The sequence below is a fragment of the Apiospora phragmitis genome, assembly GCF_038363925.1.
Source record: "Apiospora phragmitis strain CBS 135458 chromosome Unknown utg000001l:1.0-2902119.0:1.0-2906034.0, whole genome shotgun sequence".
Classification (NCBI taxonomy): domain Eukaryota; kingdom Fungi; phylum Ascomycota; class Sordariomycetes; order Amphisphaeriales; family Apiosporaceae; genus Apiospora; species Apiospora phragmitis.
This window is the reverse complement of record NW_027117399.1, coordinates 1,479,290-1,494,173: the sequence shown is the minus strand read 5'-3', so window position 1 is coordinate 1,494,173 and position 14,884 is coordinate 1,479,290. Positions and strand designations below refer to the sequence as shown.

The 14,884-nt window shown below is 50.9% G+C and overlaps 6 protein-coding genes across 6 annotated transcripts; 3 read left to right on the top strand and 3 right to left on the bottom strand.

The window, feature by feature from the left end:
* Positions 1–457: 457 nt before the first annotated feature.
* Positions 458–1,450, top strand: PG994_000457 (uncharacterized protein; the record flags this gene model as incomplete). The annotated part of the gene is made up of 1 exon (XM_066851866.1): positions 458–1,450. One exon carries the CDS (start codon positions 458–460, stop codon positions 1,448–1,450), a length of 993 nt encoding a protein of 330 aa, XP_066722498.1.
* A 3,376-nt stretch (positions 1,451–4,826) lies between these two features.
* PG994_000456 (uncharacterized protein) lies at positions 4,827–8,065 on the bottom strand (the record flags this gene model as incomplete). The annotated part of the gene is made up of 9 exons (XM_066851865.1): positions 4,827–5,077; positions 5,146–5,704; positions 5,755–5,840; positions 6,011–6,782; positions 6,839–7,164; positions 7,225–7,315; positions 7,410–7,691; positions 7,777–7,866; positions 7,931–8,065. 9 exons carry the CDS (start codon positions 8,063–8,065, stop codon positions 4,827–4,829), a joined length of 2,592 nt encoding a protein of 863 aa, XP_066722497.1.
* A 983-nt stretch (positions 8,066–9,048) lies between these two features.
* PG994_000455 (sm snRNP core protein Sme1) lies at positions 9,049–9,467 on the top strand (the record flags this gene model as incomplete). Its single annotated transcript, XM_066851864.1, has 3 exons — positions 9,049–9,189; positions 9,258–9,351; positions 9,415–9,467. The coding sequence occupies 3 exons, from the start codon at positions 9,049–9,051 to the stop codon at positions 9,465–9,467; spliced, it is 288 nt and encodes a 95-aa protein (XP_066722496.1).
* A 196-nt stretch (positions 9,468–9,663) lies between these two features.
* Positions 9,664–10,430, bottom strand: PG994_000454 (5-formyltetrahydrofolate cyclo-ligase; the record flags this gene model as incomplete). The annotated part of the gene is made up of 2 exons (XM_066851863.1): positions 9,664–10,256; positions 10,316–10,430. The coding sequence occupies 2 exons, from the start codon at positions 10,428–10,430 to the stop codon at positions 9,664–9,666; spliced, it is 708 nt and encodes a 235-aa protein (XP_066722495.1).
* A 1,416-nt stretch (positions 10,431–11,846) lies between these two features.
* On the bottom strand, positions 11,847–12,167 carry PG994_000453 (uncharacterized protein; the record flags this gene model as incomplete). The annotated part of the gene is made up of 1 exon (XM_066851862.1): positions 11,847–12,167. The coding sequence occupies one exon, from the start codon at positions 12,165–12,167 to the stop codon at positions 11,847–11,849; it is 321 nt and encodes a 106-aa protein (XP_066722494.1).
* Positions 12,168–13,977: 1,810 nt separating this feature from the next.
* Positions 13,978–14,713, top strand: PG994_000452 (uncharacterized protein; the record flags this gene model as incomplete). Its single annotated transcript, XM_066851861.1, has 2 exons — positions 13,978–14,368; positions 14,424–14,713. 2 exons carry the CDS (start codon positions 13,978–13,980, stop codon positions 14,711–14,713), a joined length of 681 nt encoding a protein of 226 aa, XP_066722493.1.
* Positions 14,714–14,884: the final 171 nt, after the last annotated feature.

Sequence of the window (14,884 nt, the reverse complement as noted above, 5' to 3'; positions counted from 1 at the left end):
TAAAATTAAGTCTTTTTAAAACACTTAAAGCGCTAGAATTATATTACTCTCTTTTTAAAATTATAGCATTTTCGGATGTAAAAGAATATAAAAAAAGGTTAAGGCTATAAGGAAATTTATAAAAGTAGGACATTCGCTTGTGAGATACGTTATACTAATAACATACTCCTTTGCGTGCCATAGGCATGACTTAAATGAATACAAGACGTTCGTAAAAAGACTAATGAATTAGTATTCCTCAAATATTTGAAGAGTTCAGCGTTTCGATTCAAACGGCGAACCCACTAATTTGTTGCTATAACGCAAACCAGGAAATAACGATCGCGACTCCAGCCATCACCGCCCATAGTAAATAAGGAGCTGCCGAAGACTCAGCACTGACAAGCAGTTTCGTCTTTGGCTCGGACCTTAGAGAGAAGAAAACCGTCAAGACGAGGCATCTGCTATGTGTTCCAGTATGTCTCAGCCAAAGCGACCAACGTACCTCGACCTGGTGAAAGCATGCGACAGCTACCCCCATGTCGACATCTCTCAGCGGCCATACTCGCGCGATGACCAAACGGCACTCTACCAGCTCCTCCTTCCTGGAGATTCTCGACCTCATGGCTTTATGCTTCCGTCCACTGTGCAGAAGATGCCATGGACGTCGAACTTCGCCATCACCCACGACCCCGCCGGCCCGCGCAATGTCCGCGTTCTCGACCCCTCCAATGGAGCTGATACCGTCAACGCCATCAATGCTGCTTTCATGGAGGTAATTCAAGCAGCTTCGGATTCGAATGTCTTCGTAAATCTGATTCGAACACATCCTGAGGATTACAAAATTCTGGGTGCGGATTACGACGGAAAGCGCGTACAGCTGTTGAGAGCGGCAGCGGGATTATTCGGCATATGTTGCCGTGGAGCGCACATGACAGTCTACACCCGCACATCTGCCGGCGAAATCAAGATCTGGGTCCCCCGGCGCAGTCGACATCTCAAGACATGGCCAGGCAAATTGGACACTACCGTAGCCGGTGGGATAAGAGCCGAGGAGTCGCCGTTCGAGTGTATCATCCATGAGGCCGACGAAGAAGCTTCGTTATCTGAGGAATTTGTTCGCAAACATGCGCAGTCTGTCGGTGTAGTCACATACGTCGCTGAGAGTGCGGCAGGCTCCGGCGGGGAGCTAGGTCTGGTAGTACCCGACGTGTTGTACGTCTATGATCTCGAGGTCGGGCCGGACATCATCCCGAAACCCCAAGACGACGAGGTGGAAGAGTTCTATTTGATTTCGGTGGAGGAAGTCAAGGAGGCGCTTCTGCGAGAAGAGTTCAAGACCAACTGTGCTTCAGTTATGATCGACTTCTTTGTCCGACATGGCATACTAACGGATGACAACGAACCCGACTTTCTGGAGATCGTTATTCGGCTGCATCGTGATTTGCCAGTTCCGACTCGGTCGCTATGAAGCTAGAGCCTCCTTATTCTCGATGAGGTCATAATTATAACGGAGCAATTCCCCAATTTGGCCCCCTTAACCTGACTTCAGTTTCGGTCTTTGGCTGAGCATGAATCCGCCTAAGCTGAGTTTATGTGGGAAATACCAGGCCTACGAAAACGAGAACAAGGACACCAAGAACTAAGTCATTAACAGTATTCGGACTAAGATATTGTTTCCTGCGAATTCTAACATCCAGTAATCTACGTCAACCACGCCTGCGCAACTAATAACTTGAGTGGCATTGCACTGTAGCCAACGCATAAAAAAGCTCTTGCCCAAGACCAGCTGGGAGCTGTCCCGAGTATGAAGTGTAGCCGTACCTTCACCGAGCAACTCATAATACACTGATTGCAGTCGGGTACCTTTGGTACTCCAGTGAATGTTGCAACCAATGTTCCAATTACCGGCACATTTCACCGGTATCCCAGTCCACTCACACATTTATCAGCTCTTCGAATTCGACTACCCAAAAATACGCTGTTGGTTATAGCTAGACAGGGATTACATAGCAGGTCAGCATGTGTCCGACTGAGGAACTCCCCACGCCTTCGATACCCACGATGATAATGGGTATACCCTGTAGGCAGCTTTACGGTTGAGCTTCTTGGTCGGCTATTCACGAGAAAACCGACGACGAGGGCAATAAATGGTCGCGTATTACGCCGTACACGGTGTTGAATAGATTCGTTACTTCCTAATCGACTGCGAACAAAACGATGATAGAGTGTTCCTCTCTTAAATTGGAGAAGTTCAGGCCCCCGAAATCCTACCCGACTTCATGCAAGCACAGGGTTCGAGCGTACATGCGTTCTTGTATGTCTTCTGGCGCTTACAGGTGGTCCGCTCACTGCTGCAGCCCTTACTAACAAGAGAAATCTTCAGATAGAAATATTACATTGGAACATGTATTATTCAGACCTAAGGTTACTGACTGTTCGACGTCTTATCGTGAGCTATTTCGGTCTTGGCATATGCATGTGATCCACGCTCTTGTAAGAACACACCGGTCTATCTCTACCAAGTTGGCATAGACATCATACTTCTCGACTGCCAATGTCAAGCTTGACATGTTTATGTCCTTATTATTGATAGTTCTTGCTGATATGAGTCTCCGCTCGGGAATTTTGAGGTACAGATCCAACTAGCGCGGTGCCACCCGAAAGCGCTTTAATAATCAGACGGTTTATTCTCCTTCTCGCTAGAATCGTAGGAATCGTCGCACGCGGGAGCTAACAAATATCTGCAGTCGAGTTCTGGCAAGAATCATCCAAAAGGTTGGAAATGTTGTGCACCGCCGCAACGAAAACCCCAATATGACGCCTCGGGAAGCTCGAGACTGGCCTCGTACGTAGCATTTTAGTCGGTCGAGCTGTCAAAGGAGGCCGCAGCTCGCGGACCGAGTCCACCGTGATGCCGACAGTTCCAGGTCACGATTAGATGTCCTTTGTACATGTACTATTCTTTTTTCCTTTAGCAACCTCCACTTGTGACTGTCAACTGGTATCCCAGGCCGCTGAACAATAGATCTGATCATTGATAGACGCTTCATAATACCCGGGCCGCAAGCTTCCAGATCTATCGATCTAATCAGTAAGTGCTTGGCATCCAGTAGCTCTAGGTTTTTGGGCAAAGGGTTCAGATATCAGCTGAAGCCCCAGCAAATTCGGGCCGAGAGGGTGTAGCTCCTGTCTGGTCTCATTACTAGTCCATAGCTCTAGCAGCTCTTTGCTGCCCGGGAGCTGAAATACATATTTCGGGATACCGTCTGGTCTAAGTAAGGAGGCACGGTAGCTTGAAATAAGGGTATCACCATGTCGGCATCCTGTGTGACTTTAGCGCCATTGTTTGAGTTCGAGTCCGGCCTCGAGCGATCTAGATGTAATTGTCCATTGTGTGTCTGGGAAGCATTTACGGTTTGATTAACGGGGTCGCCTTTGACGTGTCACAGTTTCATTGTGGTCGAAACAGAAGATATAAGTTGAGCTCGGGATCATGAGCGTCTTTCGATCGCATCCTCCCAAGCATTAGCAAGTTCAAGTGCATCTTATTCCCAAAGATAAACCACTTTCGTTACGCAGTAATTCGTCCATCACGATGTCAACACTCTCCCATAACGTCAAGACTTGTGCTGGATGCCAAAGCAGGTCTAGGGCGCAGTGGTTCGAGAAGACCATCGGGATATTGTACTACTTCTTGCTCAAGGTCTTTTAGAGCACATCTCCAAACCAATCTCAATCTTTCAACTAAGACCACCGTGCACTACTATTTCATTGTAAGTCACAAATGAGAAGCTACCTTCGAATACGTTTGTGCTTGCAACCAGAGGGGTGACATACGTTCTTACATACTTATACAGGTACATCATTCGAAACCCAGTTGTCGAAACGATGGTCGTTCCTTATATATCTGGGAAACTCTTCTGTACATCCTTTTCATGACCTCTAATGGCTGTCTCTGGGCGCACCGGATAGCATCCTCTGGTCATTTTCAACAGGCACCAAGGATTTCTCCGGGGGAAGCCAGATGTGCATTTGCTAGATTATCACGCGATGCCAACCAAATTTTCGACGTGGGAGTTTGCAAGGAACAATGTATATACCTAAGATATTTTGGGCAGGCCCATGAGTACCAACATTGGAGATGAGTACCAACATTGGAGGGAAAAGCTCATATTCCATTAGATGGGGAACTGGGTTACAGACAGCAGGAGAGGAGGCATTTGGGACTGGTTCCTGATGCTTCCAACATTTACCCAAGCAGGGTTTCTTGTTCCCACAGGAGTGAGAATAGGGGTTGCTGGCGAAAAGGAAGTGTTGGCCTGCTTTTGCTCCTTCAGCTTCACTTTAAACTGTCATCAAAAGAAGCATGTTCAGCAAAACGAACGACTTACAGCATAGTGTCACTCATAGTGTAAACGTTCTGAATTTCTTAAATTTTACTTTTATTAATTTGGGTCAATAAGCAGACACGTCATCTATCTCCTCGCCGCCACTACCGCCCCCTAGCGCTCCCATTGTAAGCATACTGATGTACTGTAGTGATAAGCCGTTGCCTTCCCTGGCAGACCACAACGATCTGCAGGTGTTATGGTTGTTGAGCAAATGGTAGTCTACCCCCTTTCTAATGCATTCTTGCATCTCCTAGTGAACGGAGTCCAGAGTGAAAAGGCACCAACTTCTCTCGAAATCCGCTTCAGTCATGGCCCTTCTCTCTGAGCTCCCACCACCGTAAACTATTGCATCCCACTTAGCTGTGGGCCACTGGACAATGACCAGCAAGGCTATCAAACGGCAAGCGGATTCGAGTAGTAAAGCAGCCAGGATCGGTATTCTTGTATGGGAGCCTAGCCCTCAAAGCGGAAACGAGAAGCTTCAAGTTCACCCAAACCATCACGAGGAGCCACGTAGCGCCTTCGGTACGTGTTCGTGAAATCTTGTAGAATAGATCGAATCTGGCGTACCTCACCGGTATCGTTGGCACCCAACCGCTCCTTGATCTTGATCATCAGTCGCTCTACCTCGGCGGGAGTGACTGTGCCTGCGGAAGCATCGTAAGGGTGCGCTCGACCCATACGGCTGTCTCTGTCGGCATGATCTCAAACAAGGAGAGCAGGGCACCGCTGGCATCGGCAAAGCAGTCGCGAGGGAAGCTGATCATCATACCTGCTAGGAGGCGTTTCACTAGCGCGTCTCCCTGGCTGACTATCAACTGCTTTACCATGTTCTGCAGTTGCACATCAACGCCCGGGCTTACGTGCTCGAGGGATGAAGGAGGGTTTTTGCCACCCCAGGACAACAAGTCTCGAACGTAATGCAGCGTAGCCGAGAGCGGTGGTCTTTGTTCCAGTCCCAGGACAGATATGGCGGCCTCAAAGATAGGAGTGAACAACTGAGAAGGGATGAGTTTGTGAGGGTAGTAGAGAAGAGCGTCTATCATTAGTCGGAAGAAATCTTCCGTAACGTCAGGTAGCTCTTGCGGAGACAATTCACTGATGAACCGTAGTACATTCGTTGCCTGGGCCTCGAAGAATGTGTAGATGGAGTCCGTGATGCTTTGGTCCACATGCTCTCGATCGTCGGAGAATTCGCGGAGGATGGCACTGTTACCCAAAGGAAACAACCCTGTCTTGAGCTCTGGAAACCTTGTGCCAGTTTGTTGGCCATCTCTGGCAGTAATGGCGTCATGGCACCCCGGTGGCTTATCACGATGAATCGCCAGCATCTGCAGATTCGCTCGCAGATGGGAGAGAAGTCAACGAAGCTTTCGAGCACCTTGGCCAAGATGGGGAAAATCTCCATCCAGTACTTTACAGCAGGGTCCTCTTCCCCCGCGCCACTGGGGGCACGGTAACCACAATCTGCACGAACATAGTGATCAGCTGTAGATGGTCGGCAACCGCAAGCTTCCCGGGCTCGTCGGTCGCATTATTTGCCTTTGCCATCAATCTCTGCACCAGAGGGTCACAGTAGAGTTTGAGCAATCGATAGATATCAGTCTTTGGCTGCATTGCAACCACGGTGGCCACACCTTCTGTGATTTCTTCTTGGCTGGCATCTTGCAGAGAGTCAAGGACCTGGTCGTAAAATTGCTGAAGCTGGTCGACTTGCGCACCAAGCAAATGCTTGCAATCTTGGCAGAAATACTTGATGGCCATCGCCGCTGCACGGACGACCTCCTTAGAATCGGTCTGGAACGAGGAAACGATGTAGTTGAACTGGCCTTCGAAAAGTTCGGGGTGTGCTGCCGTCCATTCGGTGTATCGCCCAAGAACCATGATGGTGGCGAAACGAAGCTTTTCGTGAGCAGGAATCTGGATGAGCAAGGGCATGAGTTGGGGAAGGACAATGCTCTCGTCCTTTTCCACCATACGACCCATAGCTCGCATAGAAAACAGGGGGGCTTCCAGCTCCTGCCAGTGAGGCACCGCCGTGGCCGTTGCCATACCCCCATACTTCTGCGTCCATATTCTAATGGCATCCAAGACTTTGGTCAGGCAGTCGGTGACGCCCATTACCTCACAGGCATCTTTGAGCGTGTCGCCCATATGGTGCCTGAACTCTCGGAACTTCTCCTCCGCCACAAGATCGTTCCCAAACAGTTCGCGCGCGTTGGCATCGCGTCCGTCCTCGGAGTCGGGGTATTGCAGGTGCTTCAACAAACTATCCACCAACTTCGAATAAACGTCGACGAGCTCCATCCTGGCCTGGATGTAGCGTTCCAGTACGAGGTACTGCTTCAGTTCGTACCAGAAGTCGAAGGTGTACTCGATCACGTCTCGTTCCTTATCCCTCTCCACGCACTCCAGGATCGCATCAATAAGGGCCGGAAATGCGCAGTTTCACGCGCGATAGCAACAACCCAGGCGATACCGGCATCAGAGAAGACTCGTGTTAGCGACTTGTACCCCTCGGTGTCCTCCTCCTCAACAAATTGCTGGATCTTAGGCCGCAGCCCAATGACCCTCGGAAGCATGATGTTGATGCTTGCCACATTATCGTCAACCTCCCTGGTTTCCCTCACCATGCTCGAAAGACATTCGGCAGCTTCCTGGAATGAATCGTCGCTCTCCAAAGCATTGAATACCACGCCCAACAGTGGGGAATTGACGAGGTCGTTGATGGGGACCTCGCGCAACCATGATGTTATGCACTCAAGCAACTGAGGATTCGTCGCGGCTTGGGCTGCAAACCAGTATATTAGCTTTTGCCGGATAGGAACTGGTGATGCTGCAAACGACTTACGTGAGGAGTGCGCGTAGTTGATCAATAGTTGTACGACCTGAGGGGCATTGTCTGACAATAATTCGGTGGTTCTCAGGGTGAGTTCTTCGTCCTATCGAAACCAATTAGACTGCGATCCAAGGTCTGCTGTACCACCACGAGGCGCCGCCGGAGAATAGGTTGCTGCTAATTCGCTGTCCACATACACTCAGGCTGATTTTGCGTCCTTCAGTCACCTCTTCAGGAGAAACTCGGAGGAAGTCCAATATGCAAGCATGGCTTTCGGGTTGGTTGCCGAGCGAGGATACCACCAGGGGCAGCACATCCTTCCACTGTGTCATCTGAATTGCCAGAATCGCCAGGCAGACGCACAGCTGGACTCGGATGGGCCTGGGTCCCGAGGCATAGAGCTGCAACAACTCCAATAGTTGGGCTCTGACGGCGGGGTGTTCCTCGGCCGGTACTTGAGTAGAAAGGTCGTAAGTGATCTGACATGATCATACGTTAGTCTTTACACATCCACAGGACTTCTCAAACAATCTGCTTTGTGGCGCTAGAATTCGTGTTCCATACCTTTCCCTTTAGAGTCGTCGCCGCGAACACCTTAGCCTCAGGCTCGGCATCCGACTTTAGGATCGTGATGGTCGTAGTCCAGGCGCTTGGCTGCCGAGAGTGCCATTAGCAATCGTCCTCTTCCATGCGATGCCGGTGGTGGTCAAAAACGTACCGACTTCTGGAAGTTTTCCAGATACGTGGCTGCCTTCTTCTTGCGGCCCGCATCGTTACTTCGCATCGTCAGGACTGCGTCCAGCACCGCAGCAGGGGCAAAAGCCTCCTGGTCGCCGACGCCGTTGGCAGCCATGATGGGCGTTGTATGGTTGTATGGGAGCAGCGATGGCTTTCCGGACGGGTAACTTGCTGGAAAAGACAAGACTGGCCGGGTCGTGGTCGAACAAAGAAGGTAGCGTATGATTCAGAGTCAGAAGCAAGTGGCTGCTTATCGATAACTTTCCCCACGTTGCGCGATGGCTCCGAGAAAGTGCTCAGTGGAATTAAGGCGTCGGGGGAATAAGAGATATACGTGCTGGCGTTGTGGTGGTGAAGAAGAGTGAATGCGCCGGGTGAGAAAGGCCTGTATCAAAGATTATGTTTCTGCTGCCTAGATGGAGATTCTCCCAGGAAAGAAGAGAGATGTTTTCATTGATCATTGTCCCTGAACATCAGGTTGCTACGCAATAATTCCACGGTGGGGCAGGCAAGATTGGCAAGCTTTAACTCCCCAACTCCCCTCCCAACACCGCCCGAACACTCATGCGCTACCCATTTGAACAACCCCCAAACGTGGCTACAGGGCGAAAGAGCTTATGCAATTACACGGACTAATTGCTCATTCCTAGATGAGTCTTTTTCCTTATAAAAAAGCATAAGACAAAGGCTGCGCTCAATTAGGTAGGTAGGTAAAGTAGACTCTGACCGCAGTGCTAATCAATTGACATCAATGCCAATCCAATGAATATGGAGTGAGTGAAAGGGAACATCAAAGAGGAGAGGGGCGGCCAATCCTGAGGCAGTTCTGGGCAGCACCATCCAAGAAGCTCCACAAATATGGGCAGCCAGCAGCGGGACGGACGCCAGCAAAGACAGAGCTGCTGTCCCAAGCCGCCTCTTATTAATTTTTAGGTGTTGTCAGCCTTGTCTATTCGAGCAACCTCTAAACGCGAGCCACTGTATCCGTCCACGCGACTGACCACCTTCCTCACCGACAACCGATACTCCGGCCAGACCTTCACAGCTTCGCAATCTCTTCCCCGACAGAGTAGCTACGGCAAGAAACTCCATTTCGCAATGACTGGCCGCGGTGGTGGTGGTGGGCGCAAGGTTCTCCTGCCGCCCATCAACTTCATCTTCAAGCTCCTCCAGTCACATGCCACGGTCAAGATTTGGCTGTACGAACAACTGGCCATCAGAATTGAGGGAAAAATCCGGGTACGTTACATATAGCCACAATAAGCTGGTGCGAATTACGGCGACTAACTGAGCTATTTGCTTCCTAGGGTTTCGACGAGTTCATGAACCTGGTTATCGACGATGCGGTGGAGGTCAAGCAGATTACCAAGACGAACACCGAGGAGAAGAGAAGGACATTAGGTACACACGACCTAAGCGTTGAGCTCTCTATCAAACAGCACACGACTAACGCGTTAATCGCAGGGCAAATTCTGTTGAAAGGCGACAATGTGTCCTTGATTCAGGAGGCACAGTGATTGACAACCAGAAAATTGGCGTACGGGACTTCTATGGGCGTCAGGTTTGACGCGGCAATCACATACTATGGTACCACGTTGCAAAAATATGATGACAGATGATTGTCGGCTGTTGGTAGTCTATTGTGTCCGCCTATCAAGGCTCATCGCTCGGTCGGTGACAGTTTGAGCTCGCCATCCCCAAGAAAGACGCCATCTATGGGCTGGTCATGCGGGCCCACTGGAACCGAGTGCTCTGAAGATGGCGGGAGGAATTGTTCTTAAGAGCTAGCGCATACAGCAATACAGACGGTCGACCGCCCGGGGCCCTGTCTTGTTCCGAAGCTGCCAAAGTATATCTATGCAGAAAGTAATCATAGAAGCCTTTGCCATGACCGAGCCTACGAATCACTCCCGTGCTGGGATCGGTGTCGAATGCAACCCCTGGCAGCAAGATGAGATCAAGGGATGCATCTTCGGAAGGCTCTCCGCCGAGCTCCCCTACGGTTCGCTGCCTCTGATTGACAGTCGTAAGGTCAACGCTTGGGATTCCCCACTTGTCGCGCTGGAGAGACTCGTAGTCTTGCACATCTCTCAGACTCACCATATCCATGAGTCTCGTGGGGCCATCCGCGGCTGGTAAGCCTGATTTGTGTAGATACGGCACGAAGACACGCTTCCCAGACGACAACGCGTCCCTCACAATCAAGTCCGTCTGAATCTCCCCATTGGGCATGGACAAGTAGATTGCAACATTCTTGGCGTTGATATAGGGCTGAGATTTGGCCAAGCGATTGAAGGCTTGCAAGCCTAGACAATATCCTGTTAGCCGATCCTCGAAGCTTTACTGCCAATAGGTTGCTGCTGACTTTGAGATGTTACCGAATCGGATGGTATGCGGACAAGCGTCTGCTTCATGAGATTCCGCAGGTGCGTTTTGGCTGTTTTCAAGGCTGTCGAGTTCATATCCGGCGACTGCTGCATCATGGCAGCCACCCTGAACAACCTGACGAAACACAGGAGGGTATGGATGAATATGCTACCGAACCGGCGGCAACAAACTGATGGGACAGCGATGTGTGATAGCGGTGACGTCTAAGCCCGCAGGTCAAGTTACAGTACACCCCCACCTATCAACGTCCGACTGGACTGCTGCAGCGTAGGCCGAATTGGACGACACCTGCAGTGCGGCCTGCAGGTTTTGGCCCAGAATGGAACAAACTGGGTGGGAATGACAGCAAGGGGTATGGAGCGACAGAAGCGGGAGCACTGCAGATGCAGATAGGCGGAATGTCAGCTAGCTAAAGGAGGTTCGAACTCTCGGGCATCTTTCAATGCATCGTGTGGCACAAAAAGTGCCAGTGTCTGTCAAATCTTATCAATCTGATCAATGACGGACGTCCCAAGGGCCCGCTAGCCAGGTTATTAGCGTGTCGACTCAGAAGCCGCCTTACATGCTTACAGCCGCCTTTGCCGCCCGCGACAGCCCGTGCCAGAATAAGGTTTGGTTGACGTCTAAAGGCCAGAACCAGAAATTTCGGACTACAAACAGATGACCTGCATCACTTCAGTTATATTGCTACAACTGCTGCGTGCGTACTTACTGTAATCCTCGCATCAATACTTCTATCACCGCCTCTATCCATTCCTTAGCTCTCTCTACACGTCTATGTGTTGCGCTAGGCCGTGCCAAACCAGTAAAACTGCACATGTGCAGTCATCAAGGTGGGGATATACAGTGTCCTCCTGCTCGCTCTTACGACCAGGGTATTACCAGCTGCTGTGTCTAGGCTAGCTTCCAGTATTTTTGCGTCCTCCATACAACCATACAATAGCATACATACATAGGGTGTGTAGGGTGATCGGCTGTGATTCCGTATCACTTGCTTGACTCATTCCCTCCATCGAGCATCGAGTCAACCTTGTTACCCCCCTTCGTGCGTTACTACTCCCGTCACGTTTGGGAAAGCGCCCTCGGTAGCCTTGTCTGGCGTGCCTTGCTTTTTCCTTCCAGTTTTCTCTGATGCCACATTCTCATGCAAAGAGCCATGATCATTCGCTGTCACCGTCATCCATCTCCACTACTCCGGCGCAGATACCTTCCCGTTAGAACCCCTCCGCCCCAGAAGTCCCAGAAGTCCCACAATATCTTCCCAGTCCAGCCCCACGGCGCACCATGCGACTTCCGCCGTTATAGCCTCATCAGCCCATGACCCCTCCACTGTCCTTCTTGAGCATCCGGGCACTGAACTAGACGAGATCCTCCCTCCTACAAATCCTCGAGGACCCCATGGCGACAGTAGCGAAGGCCACGACGACTATGATTCCCTCAATCACTGCGAGACTGAGGTGATTCGTCTGACCGCAGACGAGCGACGAGTTCCAATGTCGAAAGCTCCTCTACTCATCCGTTCGTCGCCCGGCTTCGGTACCGGATCGTACGGCGCCGCGCCTATAAATCCTGTTGAAGATGATGCAGTTGGCAGCGGTGACGACGATCTGACAGAAATACCACACATGCGCTCGACCGAAGCCGAAGCCGACAATTCGCGGCGGCGCAAGTCTCAAGAGCACTACCCGGCCCAATGGCTTGGCACGCGAAAGCATTTCGTCTCTATCAAGACGAAGAAGAATATCAGAGGAGATTGGGGGGTCCACTGTTGTTGGTGGCGTCGAAGGTCGATTCGGGGTCACAGAAACATCTCTGTCGAGCGGCCCCATTATAGACGCGAAGTCTAGCTCAAGTTCGCTCCATGGCGACGACGAGGGCGATATTGAAAATGATTTCGACGGAGACTTTGCGGCTGATATAAACGACGAGGATCCGCCTGATAACTCTCCGTATGCCCAGGTTCGCGCCTCAGTTCTCCCCTACGGACAATACTACCTTATCCATAAACACCCCTCGCATGTGGATTCTGTCTACATTATTTGCTATTCTCGGATCTTCTACCAATCTTTTCTTTTCTTTGAGATACCCCAGTGTTGCAATTACTCCGGTTATAGCATTGCTTCTTGTTCACCCTCTTGGGTTATTGTGGGACTTCGCCTTGAAACGGCGGACTGATCCGACTGAAGAATTCGTGGATGGCGAGAGGACAGATGCATCCAGTGCACTCCAGCCTGGTGGCGAGGGTTCAGATCTTCTCAAGAAAAGAAGCCGTAGAGAGCGCTTTCGTCTCTGGCTTGCCCAGGGAAGCTGGAACGAGAAGGAGCACAGCTGCGTCTACGTCAGCAGTAACGTCTCCTTCGGCTTCGCCTTCGCAACCGATGTCATTGTGGAACAAACCCAGTTCTATAAGCAGGACGCCAGCATTTTATACCAGCTGCTACTCACGCTGTCGACCCAGATTCTGGGCTACGCATTTGCTGGCCTCACCCGACGATTTCTCGTACGGCCGAGCGGGATGATATGGCCGGGCACCCTTATGTCCGCGGCCATGTTTACAACACTGCACAAAGAAGAAAACAACCCTGCCAACGGCTGGACGATGAGTCGTTGGAAGTTCTTCTATATCATATGGACCGGAGCTTTTCTCTTCTACTTTTTCCCTGGCCTACTCATACCCGCACTGAGTTATTTCAATGTGATCACGTGGCTTGCGCCGGATAACGTGGTCGTGTCGAACTTGTTCGGTGTGGTGTCCGGCTTGGGCCTTTTCCCGGTCACTTTTGACTGGGCTCAGATCGCCTACATTGGCTCGCCCCTTTTGACCCCTTTTTGGGCTGCCATGAACGTGGTTGGCGGGTTGGTCATCGTGATGTGGGTAATTGCCCCCATTGCGTATTATACGAACACATTCTATTCGTCGTACATGCCCATCCTTTCGTCATCGGTCTTCGACAACACCGGCAAGATCTATAACGTCAGCCGGATTCTTACACCGGAATTTTTATTCGACAGCGAGGGGTATGCGAGCTACAGCCGAGTGTTCCTTCCCATTACGTATGTCCTCAGCTATGGGCTGCAATTTGCCGGGTTGGCGTCGCTTTTGACGCATACAGCTTGCTGGCATGGAAAGGACATTTGGACGCAATGGAAAAGGTCGCTGAAAGAAGCAGAAGAAGAAAGCAAGCCCGATTATCAGCCATTATCTGACGGGGATACGGGGCTTTCGCCCATCTCGCGAAATGGGACGTCTCCAACCCTGAGGCGATCAAGTTCGAATTTTGATTCGCTTATGAGCCGAGAGGATGTTCACAACCGACTGATGAGGAGGTATAAGGATGCGCCGCTGAGCTGGTACTTATTGACTGCGATTACTATGACAGCCATCGGGGTCTTTGTCGTTGAATAGTAAGTTCAAACCAATTGATGCCGCTAGGCTCTTCTGTTCTCGGAGTAGCTAATACTGTTATCAGCTATCCAATTCATTTGCCCTGGTATGGTCTATTCCTGGCTCTAGGAATATGCTCCATACTCTTTATCCCCATCGGCATAGTAATGGCAGTCACGAACCAGCATAGCAGTATTTACCTGATATGCCAGCTCATCGCAGGCTTTGTCTTTCCCGGACGACCCGTTGCGAACATGGTCTTCGTGACGTACGGTTACATCTCCTCGGCTCAAGGCATCAAGTTCGCCGCAGATCTGAAGCTTGGGCATTATATGAAAATCCCACCGCAGATCCTCTTCAAAGTCCAGATGGTGGCGACAATTGTCTCCTCGCTCACCCAGATTGCCGTTCTCAACTGGATGTTCGCAAATGTTCCCGGCATCTGCACACCCGACGCAATCAACGGCTTCACCTGCCCGATAGCTCGGGTCCACTTCAACGGTTCCATCCTCTGGGGCGTGGTAGGCCCGGCGAAGTTCTTCCGAACCCGGTGCGACGTACCGTCCGCTGGTATGGGGTTTCCTGATCGGAGCCATCGCTCCTATACCGCTCTGGCTCTACGGGCGGGGCAAGAAGAACAGCATAGTCCGTAAGATCAACCTCCCTGTTCTGTTCGGGTCGCTGAGCTGGATCCCGCCAGCCACGGGTCTCAACTTCTCCGTCTGGGCCTTGGTGTGTTACGTCTTCAACTACCAGATCAAGAATCGCGCCAGCGCCTGGTGGTCCAAGTACACCATGACACTGAGCGCGGCTCTCGACTCGGGCCTGGCTTTCGGCATCGTCATCGTCTTCTTCGGGTTCATCTATCCAGGCTGGATGGACGGCTTCTCGTGGTGGGGAACCGAGGTCTACAAACAGGGCTGCGACTGGCAAGCTTGCGCCCTGAAAAGCGTTGCTAACGGGACGCATTTTGGGCCGGACGATTGGTGATGATTGCTCATAGCATAAGGCGGCCAATGGGACGACTGCATGATCGACGATAGTAACGATGTATTGATCAATATTGATATGATATTTTGAACGCATTAGACAGTTCTGCACTGATTTAGGCAGGACATAGCGAGCTTTACCCATTTGAAGCAATGACAAATTTTATAGACA